Genomic DNA, 16,689 nt, shown 5'->3' with positions numbered 1-16,689 from the left:
TCAGCAAAGGTCTGTGGTGTGCAAGTGGGGAGTAGAGGGCCCCCAAGTTCCAAAGGAAGGGAGGTAGTCGGGAGCTAAAGCCCTTGGCCGCTGTGGTAGTAGCTGCAGATGGCAGCTCGTCCACAGTGCACTTCGAATGAGGTCATATGAGCGGGACTCTGGAAATGGCTCCGAAATCGGGAGAAAGGGGTCAGGGTATGTGGGAATCCGGCGGGGGTGGGGGGTGGATGAAGGAAGGTGTCCCTCCTCTCTCCAGTGCAATTTGGTTTGGTGAGTCTCAAAGCTACCAGATGGCACTTCCCAAGTCAGGCCCCCGCAGGAATCAGGGTGGGCTGCGTGCCTCGGCCCCTGCCACAGGGACAAGCCACACCAGTGGCCTCCCTGAGCTCCAATGGCCGGATCTGGGGGTTCTGTCTGGGTGCACACCTCCTTGCTGTGGCCAAGTTCCCCCCTTCTCTGAGCACCAGCTTCATCCTCTCGAATGAGGACATCGATTGCTACCTTGGCACGTTACTCTCTTCATCCTGTGAAGACTCATTAGGCTTATCCTACAATTACTAGCTGGCCCGAAGAGATATCTCCTGAATCCAGATTAAGCTGGAGTCTCCCAGGCTCATCTGGCATGTCTTCCCTGAAGTCTGCCAAAACCCACACCCTTGCATTTCCAGGGACTCCCCTTAGCCAGCTGGGCAGAAAACCCAGCATGCTTCAAACAAGCTGACAGACAAGCGGGAGAGGACTCACGGGCAGACGGCTTCCCTCAGGTCTCGGGTGGAGCTCTGGGACCACAGCAGCAACGGGCCATCCCAGGCCCTGGGCTCAGCAGCGCCCTCATTCTCAGGCCGGCGGCTCTGCCCTGAGGGGAGCAGGAAGGTCACCAACTGCCGCAGGCGGGCCTCACGCCCCTCCCACTGCTGGAGCCTGACCTCCCCCGGCCCCACCCCTTCCCCTACCCCAGCAGGACGACAGCTCGTCTTCCCCTGGCTTCCAACGGGAGGCCCGGCCCTGGGCCCCGATTGGGCACTGCCCCAGCCCGGAGCCAATCACAGTGGCCAGGGAGGTGGAACGCACCGATTGGCCAGGGCCAGGTCATGTGACCATACTCCCCAGGAAACTCAAATATTACCAAGGTTCCCTAAGAAACCAATGAACAGAATTATCCAGTAAAGGCAAACCGTGCTTTTTAATGAGGCCAATGTCACAGAAAAAAAAAAAAATGCTTCACAATGAACTGCTCAAGGAAGCTACTAAATAAACTTTCAGAAAAGTTTAGTAGTTTTTTTTTTTTTTAATAGGGTGACGGAGAGCTATACCTTTCCCGTCTATGTGAATTTAGGTTTAAACTAGATTTCTCTTGGCTATTATATAAGACAAAAAAACCCACATCCCCCCCTTTCACTCCCCGCACCCCCAAAAAGTGTTTTAATCTATAGAATTTTTGTGTCCTCAGTTGTGTCTGATTCGCGGCAACTCACGAACTCTACACAGCCAGGCTCTTCCGTCCATGGAATTCAGGGCAATTTTTTCTGTCCCAGTAAATGCCCACCCTGGGTGATCCAAAGGCAAGGGCTCAGAGGCTCCTGAGAGACTAACTCCTTTCAGCTGAGCACAGAGCTGGCTCCTCACTGGGATGCCTGTGGCCTGGGGCTCCCTGAGGGGAGAGCAGCACTCGCCCCACCGTGTGGTCACTGCTGGAAGTGCAGGCTGCTCCTCACTCCCCCTTGACAGTGTCCCTGAGGGCAGAACAGTGTGAATCGAATCAAGGTGGAAATGCAAACTCCAATGCAACCAAACTCCCCACAAGGTCTCTAAAACCACTCAGGAACAGGGAATTGGAAACTGCAGGGGATGACAAGAATGGAGATGGAGACTTGACACCTTACACCGAGTTCACTTCCAGTTATCCCTAGACAAACTTTCCATGAAAACTTGTCACAAATCTCGAAGAACAATGAGCAGAAACCGGACACGTGCTTTGAGTCTTCACACACAAAACTAAAAGCCAGTCCACAAAAAAAAACAACCCAGAGAATACAGTGGACTTTGCAAAATCAAAGATATCTACTGTGGGAAAGACCTCATGACAAAAGCAAAAGACAGGTCATACATCGCGAGACGAATGAGTGGAAACACAAAGCTTATCAAGGATGTGTCTCCAAACAGACAAAGAACACCAACACAACAAGCCTGTGAAAACTAGGGAAAGGTCTGAAGGGACACCAGACTGAGGAAGACACACACAGAGGATCCCGGATGATGTCCAGCACTGAGGGCCTGAAGAAACAACAGTCTAGTTGCACCCCCTCAGGCCTGTGTGACCGTGGATGAGGCCTCTGTTTCCCGGTGGCTCTGAGAGATGGACAGGGAGGAAGGGGAAGAGAAGTCACTTGCATTTCTAATACTCACAGCAAAGTCTTCCAACGAGAAGGGAATTATCACCCCCACTGACAATGCCATTCACTGAAGTGATACCCACCAGTCCATCTAACCCAGAAGGGAAGGATGGACCTGTTCTCACAAAACGGCGAGAGATGGAAGAAGGAAGATCAAGCCCACACCAATCACTGGAAAGAGAAGCTGTGCTCAGGGCTTGAAAGAATTCCTATTGGGAAAATGATGTCACAGCCCCACAAGGCAATCCACAGCTTCGATGCTATTCCTCCCAAAATGCCAATGCATTTTCGCACCGAACAAAGAATTGCAAAAGGGGTACGGAGACAGAAAAGAGCCTAAACTGTCAATACAATCCGACGAAAAAGCCCCGATACGGACATCCAAGGTTGTGTGAAAGGAAATTAGACGACCAAACTAGGATCCTCAGGAGAGTATCGGAGAAGGCAATGGCGACCCACTCCAGTACTCTTGCCTGGAAAATGTCCTGGACGGAGGAGCCTGGTAGGCTGCAGGCCATGGGGTCACGCAGAGTCAGACACGACTGAAGTGACTTAGCCGCAGCAGCAGCAGCAGGACAGTATGCTATTGGGAATACAACAACACACACAGATCCAGATCGATGGAATAAAGTGGAGGGTCCAGAAACAAACCCCAGCATCCATGGTCAACTCATCTCTGACACAGAAGGGGAGAATATCCAAATGGGAACAAGAAAGCCTCTTCAATCAATGTCCATGGGAAAACCAGACAGCTACATCTGAAGAACGCTATTGGTTTTGATCTCATACCACCTCAATATAGGGGGAAAACCTCACCCTAAAGACTGATGTCATGAGATAGCTAGAAAGAAGCGTAGGTCAAAGGCTCCTTAACATCAGAGTCTCCTTGCCATTTGCTGGGCGGAGGTCGAAATGGGTCTCTTCAAGTAAGGCAAAGAGGTACACGAAGTACACCCATGGGTTTCCATCCAATGGAACCTCTTCACAACAGAGAAGCTAAGCATTCACAAATGCAAAAGATAGGAAACAGAACATGAGAGACTCCTTGCAAGTGGTGTATCTGAGAAGGGGTTCATATGGAAAGAGACGAAGAATGCACAGCACTCAGATTCCAAGAAACAACACCACCACCACCCTTGACCCTTCCCCCATGACCAACTCCGACCTAAAGCCTTTCTCTCCCTCTAACCTATCCCTAAAACATAACCCTCATCTAATCATATACATGTGCATCCCTAGCATCCATCCATCCACACACGAGAGAGAAAGAGGAAGACACAGACGGAACTGAGAAAGGAAAAGAGAGGGACACAGCCAGAGAGAGACACGGAACCAAAGAGAGGAAAGGAGTCGACGGTCCAGACTTTTCCTCAATCTGCCTCGAAGGTAGAAGCAATGACAGCGCCCTTCCACCCCAGAAGGGGGGAAAGGACGGAAGGTTTGGAGAGGAAAAGACAAGAACGCAGGGAGCCATTAGAAGCTCAGCCACCCGCAGAAGCCGAGCTGGGACACTTGAACAGAATCTCAATGGAAACAGAGGAGCAGAAAGTTGGCTACTCTTTTCTATAAGAGAGGGAGACCTTCGAGTCTTCCTTTCGGTCCTCCAACTTGGATGCGGGGTCTCAAAACAGTCAGGAGGGGGAGAGCCTTTTCCTGGGTACCACGGCGCATCCAGGCCTCGTTCTGCCCCATTCTGTGCTGTGTCAGCCCTGGATGGAATCTTTCTTTCTGAAGTCTCAGCGCACAAGCTCCACGTGATATCGGCCCCAGGTGGAAAGGCATGGAGCTGCTCGTAGGCCGACAGACCTAGGAAGCAGATGGGAGAATGACCACCACTCTGCAGATGGAGAGACTGGGGCAACCCTGAGGGGCATATGCTTGTCCAGGGCCACACCACTTATGAGAAGAAGGAGCCTGGTCTGAGAGCAGTGGGGTCCTCGGAGCTCAGGCCCTGGCTGAACCCAGGCCTCCCCAGGGCTGTGGGCTGGGCTGTGTGGGTGTCACTGTGCCTGCACATGGCCCAAGGGGGGTGGTCGAGCAGTCAGAAACCCAGAGATTCCCTTGGGAAGTTTTGGGGAAGGGACCTCAGCACGAACCCCAGGAGATGATGTCACCTGCCGGCAACAGAACCCAACAGAACCCGCAGCCCGGGTATCCAGGCCTCCAGAGCGGAGAGGAGCCCCCAGCCAGTTCACTGGCTGCCAAGATGTTCGGCTGTTTGCCCCTGCCCAGAGGCCGGGGCCTCAGGAGTGCTCACAGGCAGTGTGCGCGGGCACCCTGTCGACGTTGGCTCAGGACACCCCCGAGAGGCCTCTGGCCCTTTGCCCGGAGAAACAGAAAGGTAACACGGGGAGCCCCAGGACGGACCAGGCCGCCTCTCCCATGCCACCCGGAAACACCGGGTCCTTTGCCCGTGTGTGTGGATGCGGGTTTCTTGGGGTGTGTCTCCCTCAAGGAAGCCCAGGCGGATGTGGGGTCAGAAGCCTGCGGACAAGTTGTGTCCACACCCCAGGGGAGAGCAGGCTGGGCGGGATGGGGAGAGTGCGGGCAGCGGCGGCCGCCCAGGCGGACCTCACACCCTCAGGTGGGTCTCTTTCCTCCCGGGTGGGGATCTGAGCAGACACACGTCTCTGACCCTTCTGGGAAGAGAAGTTCGAGCAGGCAGAAGCAGCGGCTCCACTGCCCAGGCCCAGCTCGGAAAACTCCTAGCATGGCTGGCTGACGGTCACTGTCGTTGCAGAGCTTCCCACGTGATGAGGCCGAGGACGGGGACACCCCATCCACCTCCCGGAGGGAGGGGTCGGAGCACCACCCCCCCGCCCGTGAGGCCCAGTGCAGGCTCCAGGTGAGCGTGCCCACGGAGGCATCAGCCCCACCGGGGGAGAAGCGGAGGCGGGGAAGGCCTGCTGCCGAGACACCGCCCAGGATACACCCGGCGGCCCAGTCTGAGGCTGCCACGGAGCTCAGCACACCCGGCTCCGACCCAGAGTCCCGAGAACCCCGGCCTCTGAGGCAGCAGGAGGACCTGGAGCCCAGCACGCCAGAGCACAGAGGTGAGGACGCTGGGGCTGGTGCACGGGAGTGTGTGGGGAGGGGGTGCTGAGCTACACATGGACGACTCCCCGAAAGCTGCTGCTGGGCCTGCAGCAAGCGCTGGCCTCACACCCCCCGCCCCCCATCTTGCACACTTCAGTCCCAAAAGACATCCGACGCTGGGTATTCTTTGGGAATCTCTTGGAAGCTTTCTGTCCCGGGAGACGCACATGCCAAGGCTGGCCTGTGGGCAAACTTTGCTTCTCCCCCAGCTCTAGCACTGGCCTCCAACTGGAACCAGGCTCCGCTTCCCAGACCTGTCCCTACAGAGGTGCTGGCTCCAGGTGCAGGACCCAGGGATCCACCGAGGGCAGATGGAGAACCGAGACTTGCCCTCGCAGAGACACCAGGCCAGCTGGGTACTGGCCAGCACACCGGGCAGATCGGATCTCCATGCCTGCAGGACCCCCAGCCCCAGGCACTGATGTCCCACCCCCTCAGCCAGAACCTCCACCTCCACGTGCACCTCTACCTGCTCGGGCTCTGGCAGGAGAACCCGAGGCAGAGGAGGAGTCACCGCCTCGGCAGGGAGAGCCTGCCCTGGCTCCCGCGCAACACCCAGACGCCCACGATGACTCACCCACCCCTGCAGGGAGAACGAGCCCCCGCTCTGGACAGACACCCAGAGCCCTTGCCGGAAACACCACGTCCAGGGGAGCGGTCGGCTCTGCAGCCTCCATCCCCGTCTGCTCACCGTGGAGGCTGGCAACTCGGTCTGCCCCCAGGGGACATGGAGTTCCTTTCCCCTGAACTGCTTTGCATTTGCTTTGTTTCCACCTTTCTGGTGATGTTTTATTTTTTGTATGGTTTCCTGTACTTTTGTTGGTTAAGTTGGGATTAGTAAACTTTTTCATCATTGTTGCAATTTGGGAACACTGTTGTGTAACTCTGGTGATACTGTGTTACCATCACCACTTTGTAGTTTCAGACCCGTTTGATCTTTATGCCCCACCCCCCAACAAAGCCTGGATTCAAGGCAAGCACGCCCTGTTCATCCCTTCCCCCGATCCTGAACACAATTTCATCCTTTCTTTGTGCATTCCTTCCTATATTCTTGGTGTCCCCAATCAATGACTCTCAGTGAAATGACTGAAGGAGTGTTTTTTGGACTCTCCAACTACTGTAAGACTCCATTGGAGAGTTCTCATTTGTATGTCATTTGAACTAGCCTTTGATATCTGAAAGGACGGTGTACGTCCTTTCAAGATACCATGTGCCAAACGAAGCCCTTTTGGCAACTGCCATCATTATCTCCAGGCAGGCATTGCTGTGTCAAGGGTGACATCTCAGCCAGAAGGCAGAGGCTGAGCTCGTCTTGTTGCACCAGCTCCCAAAAGAAGCCAAGAAAGGGAGCTGGAACAACAAACCACCCCAACACCCAGGAAAGCGTTCTTCATGACAGAAGGCTAGAAAATGACCCAACATCCTTGTGGCCCAGAACCCCTCTAGAAAATCACTGTTCCATAAAAAAGAGAAACACATGGGAAGTTCCAAGGAGAGGCAATGCCCATGGCCCGTGTACTTGAGAGACGGCCTGACCGCTCCGGGGAAGACACGCACCGACGGAACCCCTTGGGAAACAGCAGTGATAGTCCTCACCGTCGTAAGGGTTTCCTCTGGGGACAACCTGCCCGGGGCACCACACGAGGGAGCAGACCGGCTTCTCTTCCTCTGCCCCCACACCATTCACTCATGAAGGCAGCTCAGGTGTTCTCATGCCCTGCCTGCCTGCCTGCCTGGCTCATCCGTGAGCTGTGACCACCTACAGGGCAGGACTCCACCTTCTCCTCTCTGTGTACCGTGAATCTGCACACAGTGGGCTTGCAGAACCTTAGGAGACTTGAGCCATTCCCACTCGAGCCAGAACCCTCCCCAGGAAGGAAAACAGCTGTGGAGTCATTTTGGCCCCAGCACTGGTTCGAAAGCCTGGCGCCTCCTACAGCCTCTACGGTGTGAAGAGGGAGGTCCCTTCTGACAGAGCTTTCCGGGTCTCAGATCTAAGCTGTTGTTTCACTGTCAGCTGTGTCTCTTCCGTTGCAGCCAGGTGGGCCACGCTGCTCCAAAGGAGCTCACAAGCTGAGTTTCAAGGGAGGTATAGAGAGGACAGGGATGGCTACAACGTACTGCAAACTGAGTGAGGGTCCCCACAATCCTCAGCAAAGGTCTGTGGTGTGCAAGTGGGGAGTAGAGGGCCCCCAAGTTCCAAAGGAAGGGAGGTAGTCGGGAGCTAAAGCCCTTGGCCGCTGTGGTAGTAGCTGCAGATGGCAGCTCGTCCACAGTGCACTTCGAATGAGGTCATATGAGCGGGACTCTGGAAATGGCTCCGAAATCGGGAGAAAGGGGTCAGGGTATGTGGGAATCCGGCGGGGGTGGGGGGTGGATGAAGGAAGGTGTCCCTCCTCTCTCCAGTGCAATTTGGTTTGGTGAGTCTCAAAGCTACCAGATGGCACTTCCCAAGTCAGGCCCCCGCAGGAATCAGGGTGGGCTGCGTGCCTCGGCCCCTGCCACAGGGACAAGCCACACCAGTGGCCTCCCTGAGCTCCAATGGCCGGATCTGGGGGTTCTGTCTGGGTGCACACCTCCTTGCTGTGGCCAAGTTCCCCCCTTCTCTGAGCACCAGCTTCATCCTCTCGAATGAGGACATCGATTGCTACCTTGGCACGTTACTCTCTTCATCCTGTGAAGACTCATTAGGCTTATCCTACAATTACTAGCTGGCCCGAAGAGATATCTCCTGAATCCAGATTAAGCTGGAGTCTCCCAGGCTCATCTGGCATGTCTTCCCTGAAGTCTGCCAAAACCCACACCCTTGCATTTCCAGGGACTCCCCTTAGCCAGCTGGGCAGAAAACCCAGCATGGTTCAAACAAGCTGACAGACAAGCGGGAGAGGACTCACGGGCAGACGGCTTCCCTCAGGTCTCGGGTGGAGCTCTGGGACCACAGCAGCAACGGGCCATCCCAGGCCCTGGGCTCAGCAGCGCCCTCATTCTCAGGCCGGCGGCTCTGCCCTGAGGGGAGCAGGAAGGTCACCAACTGCCGCAGGCGGGCCTCACGCCCCTCCCACTGCTGGAGCCTGACCTCCCCCGGCCCCACCCCTTCCCCTACCCCAGCAGGACGACAGCTCGTCTTCCCCTGGCTTCCAACGGGAGGCCCGGCCCTGGGCCCCGATTGGGCACTGCCCCAGCCCGGAGCCAATCACAGTGGCCAGGGAGGTGGAACGCACCGATTGGCCAGGGCCAGGTCATGTGACCATACTCCCCAGGAAACTCAAATATTACCAAGGTTCCCTAAGAAACCAATGAACAGAATTATCCAGTAAAGGCAAACCGTGCTTTTTAATGAGGCCAATGTCACAGAAAAAAAAAAAAATGCTTCACAATGAACTGCTCAAGGAAGCTACTAAATAAACTTTCAGAAAAGTTTAGTAGTTTTTTTTTTTTTTAATAGGGTGACGGAGAGCTATACCTTTCCCGTCTATGTGAATTTAGGTTTAAACTAGATTTCTCTTGGCTATTATATAAGACAAAAAAACCCACATCCCCCCCTTTCACTCCCCGCACCCCCAAAAAGTGTTTTAATCTATAGAATTTTTGTGTCCTCAGTTGTGTCTGATTCGCGGCAACTCACGAACTCTACACAGCCAGGCTCTTCCGTCCATGGAATTCAGGGCAATTTTTTCTGTCCCAGTAAATGCCCACCCTGGGTGATCCAAAGGCAAGGGCTCAGAGGCTCCTGAGAGACTAACTCCTTTCAGCTGAGCACAGAGCTGGCTCCTCACTGGGATGCCTGTGGCCTGGGGCTCCCTGAGGGGAGAGCAGCACTCGCCCCACCGTGTGGTCACTGCTGGAAGTGCAGGCTGCTCCTCACTCCCCCTTGACAGTGTCCCTGAGGGCAGAACAGTGTGAATCGAATCAAGGTGGAAATGCAAACTCCAATGCAACCAAACTCCCCACAAGGTCTCTAAAACCACTCAGGAACAGGGAATTGGAAACTGCAGGGGATGACAAGAATGGAGATGGAGACTTGACACCTTACACCGAGTTCACTTCCAGTTATCCCTAGACAAACTTTCCATGAAAACTTGTCACAAATCTCGAAGAACAATGAGCAGAAACCGGACACGTGCTTTGAGTCTTCACACACAAAACTAAAAGCCAGTCCACAAAAAAAAACAACCCAGAGAATACAGTGGACTTTGCAAAATCAAAGATATCTACTGTGGGAAAGACCTCATGACAAAAGCAAAAGACAGGTCATACATCGCGAGACGAATGAGTGGAAACACAAAGCTTATCAAGGATGTGTCTCCAAACAGACAAAGAACACCAACACAACAAGCCTGTGAAAACTAGGGAAAGGTCTGAAGGGACACCAGACTGAGGAAGACACACACAGAGGATCCCGGATGATGTCCAGCACTGAGGGCCTGAAGAAACAACAGTCTAGTTGCACCCCCTCAGGCCTGTGTGACCGTGGATGAGGCCTCTGTTTCCCGGTGGCTCTGAGAGATGGACAGGGAGGAAGGGGAAGAGAAGTCACTTGCATTTCTAATACTCACAGCAAAGTCTTCCAACGAGAAGGGAATTATCACCCCCACTGACAATGCCATTCACTGAAGTGATACCCACCAGTCCATCTAACCCAGAAGGGAAGGATGGACCTGTTCTCACAAAACGGCGAGAGATGGAAGAAGGAAGATCAAGCCCACACCAATCACTGGAAAGAGAAGCTGTGCTCAGGGCTTGAAAGAATTCCTATTGGGAAAATGATGTCACAGCCCCACAAGGCAATCCACAGCTTCGATGCTATTCCTCCCAAAATGCCAATGCATTTTCGCACCGAACAAAGAATTGCAAAAGGGGTACGGAGACAGAAAAGAGCCTAAACTGTCAATACAATCCGACGAAAAAGCCCCGATACGGACATCCAAGGTTGTGTGAAAGGAAATTAGACGACCAAACTAGGATCCTCAGGAGAGTATCGGAGAAGGCAATGGCGACCCACTCCAGTACTCTTGCCTGGAAAATGTCCTGGACGGAGGAGCCTGGTAGGCTGCAGGCCATGGGGTCACGCAGAGTCAGACACGACTGAAGTGACTTAGCCGCAGCAGCAGCAGCAGGACAGTATGCTATTGGGAATACAACAACACACACAGATCCAGATCGATGGAATAAAGTGGAGGGTCCAGAAACAAACCCCAGCATCCATGGTCAACTCATCTCTGACACAGAAGGGGAGAATATCCAAATGGGAACAAGAAAGCCTCTTCAATCAATGTCCATGGGAAAACCAGACAGCTACATCTGAAGAACGCTATTGGTTTTGATCTCATACCACCTCAATATAGGGGGAAAACCTCACCCTAAAGACTGATGTCATGAGATAGCTAGAAAGAAGCGTAGGTCAAAGGCTCCTTAACATCAGAGTCTCCTTGCCATTTGCTGGGCGGAGGTCGAAATGGGTCTCTTCAAGTAAGGCAAAGAGGTACACGAAGTACACCCATGGGTTTCCATCCAATGGAACCTCTTCACAACAGAGAAGCTAAGCATTCACAAATGCAAAAGATAGGAAACAGAACATGAGAGACTCCTTGCAAGTGGTGTATCTGAGAAGGGGTTCATATGGAAAGAGACGAAGAATGCACAGCACTCAGATTCCAAGAAACAACACCACCACCACCCTTGACCCTTCCCCCATGACCAACTCCGACCTAAAGCCTTTCTCTCCCTCTAACCTATCCCTAAAACATAACCCTCATCTAATCATATACATGTGCATCCCTAGCATCCATCCATCCACACACGAGAGAGAAAGAGGAAGACACAGACGGAACTGGGAAAGGAAAAGAGAGGGACACAGCCAGAGAGAGACACGGAACCAAAGAGAGGAAAGGAGTCGACGGTCCAGACTTTTCCTCAATCTGCCTCGAAGGTAGAAGCAATGACAGCGCCCTTCCACCCCAGAAGGGGGAAAAGGACGGAAGGTTTGGAGAGGAAAAGACAAGAACGCAGGGAGCCATTAGAAGCTCAGCCACCCGCAGAAGCCGAGCTGGGACACTTGAACAGAATCTCAATGGAAACAGAGGAGCAGAAAGTTGGCTACTCTTTTCTGTAAGAGAGGGAGACCTTCGAGTCTTCCTTTCGGTCCTCCAACTTGGATGCGGGGTCTCAAAACAGTCAGGAGGGGGAGTGCCTTTTCCTGGGTACCACGGCGCATCCAGGCCTCGTTCTGCCCCATTCTGTGCTGTGTCAGCCCTGGATGGAATCTTTCTTTCTGAAGTCTCAGCGCACAAGCTCCACGTGATATCGGCCCCAGGTGGAAAGGCATGGAGCTGCTCGTAGGCCGACAGACCTAGGAAGCAGATGGGAGAATGACCACCGCTCTGCAGATGGAGAGACTGGGGCAACCCTGAGGGGCATATGCTTGTCCAGGGCCACACCACTTATGAGAAGAAGGAGCCTGGTCTGAGAGCAGTGGGGTCCTCGGAGCTCAGGCCCTGGCTGAACCCAGGCCTCCCCAGGGCTGTGGGCTGGGCTGTGTGGGTGTCACTGTGCCTGCACATGGCCTAAGGGGGGTGGTCGAGCAGTCAGAAACCCAGAGATTCCCTTGGGAAGTTTTGGGGAAGGGACCTCAGCACGAACCCCAGGAGATGATGTCACCTGCCGGCAACAGAACCCAACAGAACCCGCAGCCCGGGTATCCAGGCCTCCAGAGCGGAGAGGAGCCCCCAGCCAGTTCACTGGCTGCCAGGATGTTCGGCTGTTTGCCCCTGCCCAGAGGCCGGGGCCTCAGGAGTGCTCACAGGCAGTGTGCGCGGGCACCCTGTCGACGTTGGCTCAGGACACCCCCGAGAGGCCTCTGGCCCTTTGCCCGGAGAAACAGAAAGGTAACACGGGGAGCCCCAGGACGGACCAGGCCGCCTCTCCCATGCCACCCGGAAACACCGGGTCCTTTGCCTGTGTGTGTGGATGCGGGTTTCTTGGGGTGTGTCTCCCTCAAGGAAGCCCAGGCGGATGTGGGGTCAGAAGCCTGCGGACAAGTTGTGTCCACACCCCAGGGGAGAGCAGGCTGGGCGGGATGGGGAGAGTGCGGGCAGCGGCGGCCGCCCAGGCGGACCTCACACCCTCAGGTGGGTCTCTTTCCTCCCGGGTGGGGATCTGAGCAGACACACGTCTCTGACCCTTCTGGGAAGAGAAGTTCGAGCAGGCAGAAGCAGCGGCTCCACTGCCCAGGCCCAGCTCGGAAAACTCCTAGCATGGCTGGCTGACGGTCACTGTCGTTGCAGAGCTTCCCACGTGATGAGGCCGAGGACGGGGACACCCCATCCACCTCCCGGAGGGAGGGGTCGGAGCACCACCCCCCCGCCCGTGAGGCCCAGTGCAGGCTCCAGGTGAGCGTGCCCACGGAGGCATCAGCCCCACCGGGGGAGAAGCGGAGGCGGGGAAGGCCTGCTGCCGACACACCGCCCAGGATACACCCGGCGGCCCAGTCTGAGGCTGCCACGGAGCTCAGCACACCCGGCTCCGACCCAGAGTCCCGAGAACCCCGGCCTCTGAGGCAGCAGGAGGACCTGGAGCCCAGCACGCCAGAGCACAGAGGTGAGGACGCTGGGGCTGGTGCACGGGAGTGTGTGGGGAGGGGGTGCTGAGCTACACAGGGACGAGTCCCCGAAAGCTGCTGCTGGGCCTGCAGCAAGCGCTGGCCTCACACCCCCCGCCCCCCATCTTGCACACTTCAGTCCCAAAAGACATCCGACGCTGGGTATTCTTTGGGAATCTCTTGGAAGCTTTCTGTCCCGGGAGACGCACATGCCAAGGCTGGCCTGTGGGCAAACTTTGCTTCTCCCCCAGCTCTAGCACTGGCCTCCAACTGGAACCAGGCTCCGCTTCCCAGACCTGTCCCTACAGAGGTGCTGGCTCCAGGTGCAGGACCCAGGGATCCACCGAGGGCAGATGGAGAACCGAGACTTGCCCTCGCAGAGACACCAGGCCAGCTGGGTTCTGGCCAGCACACCGGGCAGATCGGATCTCCATGCCTGCAGGACCCCCAGCCCCAGGCACTGATGTCCCACCCCCTCAGCCAGAACCTCCACCTCCACGTGCACCTCTACCTGCTCGGGCTCTGGCAGGAGAACCCGAGGCAGAGGAGGAGTCACCGCCTCGGCAGGGAGAGCCTGCCCTGGCTCCCGCGCAACACCCAGACGCCCACGATGACTCACCCACCCCTGCAGGGAGAACGAGCCCCCGCTCTGGACAGACACCCAGAGTCCTTGCCGGAAACACCACGTCCAGGGGAGCGGTCGGCTCTGCAGCCTCCATCCCCGTCTGCTCACCGTGGACGCTGGCAACTCGGTCTGCCCCCAGGGGACATGGAGTTCCTTTCCCCTGAACTGCTTTGCATTTGGTTTGTTTCCACCTTTCTGGTGATGTTTTATTTTTTGTATGGTTTCCTGTACTTTTGTTGGTTAAGTTGGGATTAGTAAACTTTTTCATCATTGTTGCAATTTGGGAACACTGTTGTGTAACTCTGGTGATACTGTGTTACCATCACCACTTTGTAGTTTCAGACCCGTTTGATCTTTATGCCCCACCCCCCAACAAAGCCTGGATTCAAGGCAAGCACGCCCTGTTCATCCCTTCCCCCGATCCTGAACACAATTTCATCCTTTCTTTGTGCATTCCTTCCTATATTCTTGGTGTCCCCAATCAATGACTCTCAGTGAAATGACTGAAGGAGTGTTTTTTGGACTCTCCAACTACTGTAAGACTCCATTGGAGAGTTCTCATTTGTATGTCATTTGAACTAGCCTTTGATATCTGAAAGGACGGTGTACGTCCTTTCAAGATACCATGTGCCAAACGAAGCCCTTTTGGCAACTGCCATCATTATCTCCAGGCAGGCATTGCTGTGTCAAGGGTGACATCTCAGCCAGAAGGCAGAGGCTGAGCTCGTCTTGTTGCACCAGCTCCCAAAAGAAGCCAAGAAAGGGAGCTGGAACAACAAACCACCCCAACACCCAGGAAAGCGTTCTTCATGACAGAAGGCTAGAAAATGACCCAACATCCTTGTGGCCCAGAACCCCTCTAGAAAATCACTGTTCCATAAAAAAGAGAAACACATGGGAAGTTCCAAGGAGAGGCAATGCCCATGGCCCGTGTACTTGAGAGACGGCCTGACCGCTCCGGGGAAGACACGCACCGACGGAACCCCTTGGGAAACAGCAGTGATAGTCCTCACCGTCGTAAGGGTTTCCTCTGGGGACAACCTGCCCGGGGCACCACACGAGGGAGCAGACCGGCTTCTCTTCCTCTGCCCCCACACCATTCACTCATGAAGGCAGCTCAGGTGTTCTCATGCCCTGCCTGCCTGCCTGCCTGGCTCATCCGTGAGCTGTGACCACCTACAGGGCAGGACTCCACCTTCTCCTCTCTGTGTACCGTGAATCTGCACACAGTGGGCTTGCAGAACCTTAGGAGACTTGAGCCATTCCCACTCGAGCCAGAACCCTCCCCAGGAAGGAAAACAGCTGTGGAGTCATTTTGGCCCCAGCACTGGTTCGAAAGCCTGGCGCCTCCTACAGCCTCTACGGTGTGAAGAGGGAGGTCCCTTCTGACAGAGCTTTCCGGGTCTCAGATCTAAGCTGTTGTTTCACTGTCAGCTGTGTCTCTTCCGTTGCAGCCAGGTGGGCCACGCTGCTCCAAAGGAGCTCACAAGCTGAGTTTCAAGGGAGGTATAGAGAGGACAGGGATGGCTACAACGTACTGCAAACTGAGTGAGGGTCCCCACAATCCTCAGCAAAGGTCTGTGGTGTGCAAGTGGGGAGTAGAGGGCCCCCAAGTTCCAAAGGAAGGGAGGTAGTCGGGAGCTAAAGCCCTTGGCCGCTGTGGTAGTAGCTGCAGATGGCAGCTCGTCCACAGTGCACTTCGAATGAGGTCATATGAGCGGGACTCTGGAAATGGCTCCGAAATCGGGAGAAAGGGGTCAGGGTATGTGGGAATCCGGCGGGGGTGGGGGGTGGATGAAGGAAGGTGTCCCTCCTCTCTCCAGTGCAATTTGGTTTGGTGAGTCTCAAAGCTACCAGATGGCACTTCCCAAGTCAGGCCCCCGCAGGAATCAGGGTGGGCTGCGTGCCTCGGCCCCTGCCACAGGGACAAGCCACACCAGTGGCCTCCCTGAGCTCCAATGGCCGGATCTGGGGGTTCTGTCTGGGTGCACACCTCCTTGCTGTGGCCAAGTTCCCCCCTTCTCTGAGCACCAGCTTCATCCTCTCGAATGAGGACATCGATTGCTACCTTGGCACGTTACTCTCTTCATCCTGTGAAGACTCATTAGGCTTATCCTACAATTACTAGCTGGCCCGAAGAGATATCTCCTGAATCCAGATTAAGCTGGAGTCTCCCAGGCTCATCTGGCATGTCTTCCCTGAAGTCTGCCAAAACCCACACCCTTGCATTTCCAGGGACTCCCCTTAGCCAGCTGGGCAGAAAACCCAGCATGGTTCAAACAAGCTGACAGACAAGCGGGAGAGGACTCACGGGCAGACGGCTTCCCTCAGGTCTCGGGTGGAGCTCTGGGACCACAGCAGCAACGGGCCATCCCAGGCCCTGGGCTCAGCAGCGCCCTCATTCTCAGGCCGGCGGCTCTGCCCTGAGGGGAGCAGGAAGGTCACCAACTGCCGCAGGCGGGCCTCACGCCCCTCCCACTGCTGGAGCCTGACCTCCCCCGGCCCCACCCCTTCCCCTACCCCAGCAGGACGACAGCTCGTCTTCCCCTGGCTTCCAACGGGAGGCCCGGCCCTGGGCCCCGATTGGGCACTGCCCCAGCCCGGAGCCAATCACAGTGGCCAGGGAGGTGGAACGCACCGATTGGCCAGGGACAGGTCATGTGACCATACTCCCCAGGAAACTCAAATATTACCAAGGTTCCCTAAGAAACCAATGAACAGAATTATCCAGTAAAGGCAAACCGTGCTTTTTAATGAGGCCAATGTCACAGAAAAAAAAAAAATGCTTCACAATGAACTGCTCAAGGAAGCTACTAAATAAACTTTCAGAAAAGTTTAGTAGTTTTTTTTTTTTTTAATAGGGTGACGGAGAGCTATACCTTTCCCGTCTATGTGAATTTAGGTTTAAACTAGATTTCTCTTGGCTATTATATAAGACAAAAAAACCCACATCCCCCCCTTTCACTCCCCGCACCCCC

General features: G+C 55.2%; 2 protein-coding genes and 1 long non-coding RNA gene across 3 annotated transcripts in view; 2 read left to right on the top strand and 1 right to left on the bottom strand.

The window, feature by feature from the left end:
• The window catches only part of LOC145534148 (uncharacterized), a 770,273-nt gene that overhangs the window by 77,781 nt on the left and 675,803 nt on the right, over positions 1–16,689 (bottom strand). Inside the window, exons 88-90 of the long non-coding RNA XR_014074274.1 lie at positions 16,023–16,134; positions 8,384–8,495; positions 745–856 (exon numbers count right to left, since the gene is read on the bottom strand). This is a non-coding gene — a long non-coding RNA (uncharacterized LOC145534148). The remainder of the gene's footprint in view (positions 1–744; positions 857–8,383; positions 8,496–16,022; positions 16,135–16,689) is intronic.
• Positions 4,549–8,496, top strand: LOC145534114 (uncharacterized). Its single transcript, XM_081561486.1, has 3 exons — positions 4,549–4,734; positions 5,134–5,446; positions 5,699–8,496. The coding sequence occupies exons 1-3, from the start codon at positions 4,600–4,602 to the stop codon at positions 6,325–6,327; spliced, it is 1,077 nt and encodes a 358-aa protein (XP_081417612.1). The 5' UTR covers positions 4,549–4,599; the 3' UTR covers positions 6,328–8,496.
• LOC145534105 (uncharacterized) lies at positions 12,188–16,135 on the top strand. The gene is made up of 3 exons (XM_081561474.1): positions 12,188–12,373; positions 12,773–13,085; positions 13,338–16,135. The coding sequence occupies exons 1-3, from the start codon at positions 12,239–12,241 to the stop codon at positions 13,964–13,966; spliced, it is 1,077 nt and encodes a 358-aa protein (XP_081417600.1). The 5' UTR covers positions 12,188–12,238; the 3' UTR covers positions 13,967–16,135.

The sequence above is a fragment of the Giraffa tippelskirchi genome, chromosome 14, assembly GCF_054371585.1.
Source record: "Giraffa tippelskirchi isolate mGirTip1 chromosome 14, T2T-mGirTip1v1.2.pri, whole genome shotgun sequence".
NCBI classification, from domain to species: domain Eukaryota; kingdom Metazoa; phylum Chordata; class Mammalia; order Artiodactyla; family Giraffidae; genus Giraffa; species Giraffa tippelskirchi.
The sequence above is the reverse complement of the archived record's forward strand: the minus strand, read 5'-3'. Positions and strand labels throughout refer to the sequence as shown.

Excerpts from the sequence above, each read along its gene's own strand:
- LOC145534105 (XM_081561474.1), top strand. The coding sequence starts at position 12,239 with ATGTTCGGCTGTTTGCCCCTGCCCAGAGGCCGGGGCCTCAGGAGTGCT. Across the intron at positions 12,374-12,772 it reads TTGCCCGGAGAAACAGAAAG|AGCTTCCCACGTGATGAGGC; the intron begins GTAACACGGGGA and ends CTGTCGTTGCAG. Across the intron at positions 13,086-13,337 it reads CAGCACGCCAGAGCACAGAG|CTCTAGCACTGGCCTCCAAC; the intron begins GTGAGGACGCTG and ends CTTCTCCCCCAG.
- LOC145534114 (XM_081561486.1), top strand. The coding sequence starts at position 4,600 with ATGTTCGGCTGTTTGCCCCTGCCCAGAGGCCGGGGCCTCAGGAGTGCT. Across the intron at positions 4,735-5,133 it reads TTGCCCGGAGAAACAGAAAG|AGCTTCCCACGTGATGAGGC; the intron begins GTAACACGGGGA and ends CTGTCGTTGCAG. Across the intron at positions 5,447-5,698 it reads CAGCACGCCAGAGCACAGAG|CTCTAGCACTGGCCTCCAAC; the intron begins GTGAGGACGCTG and ends CTTCTCCCCCAG.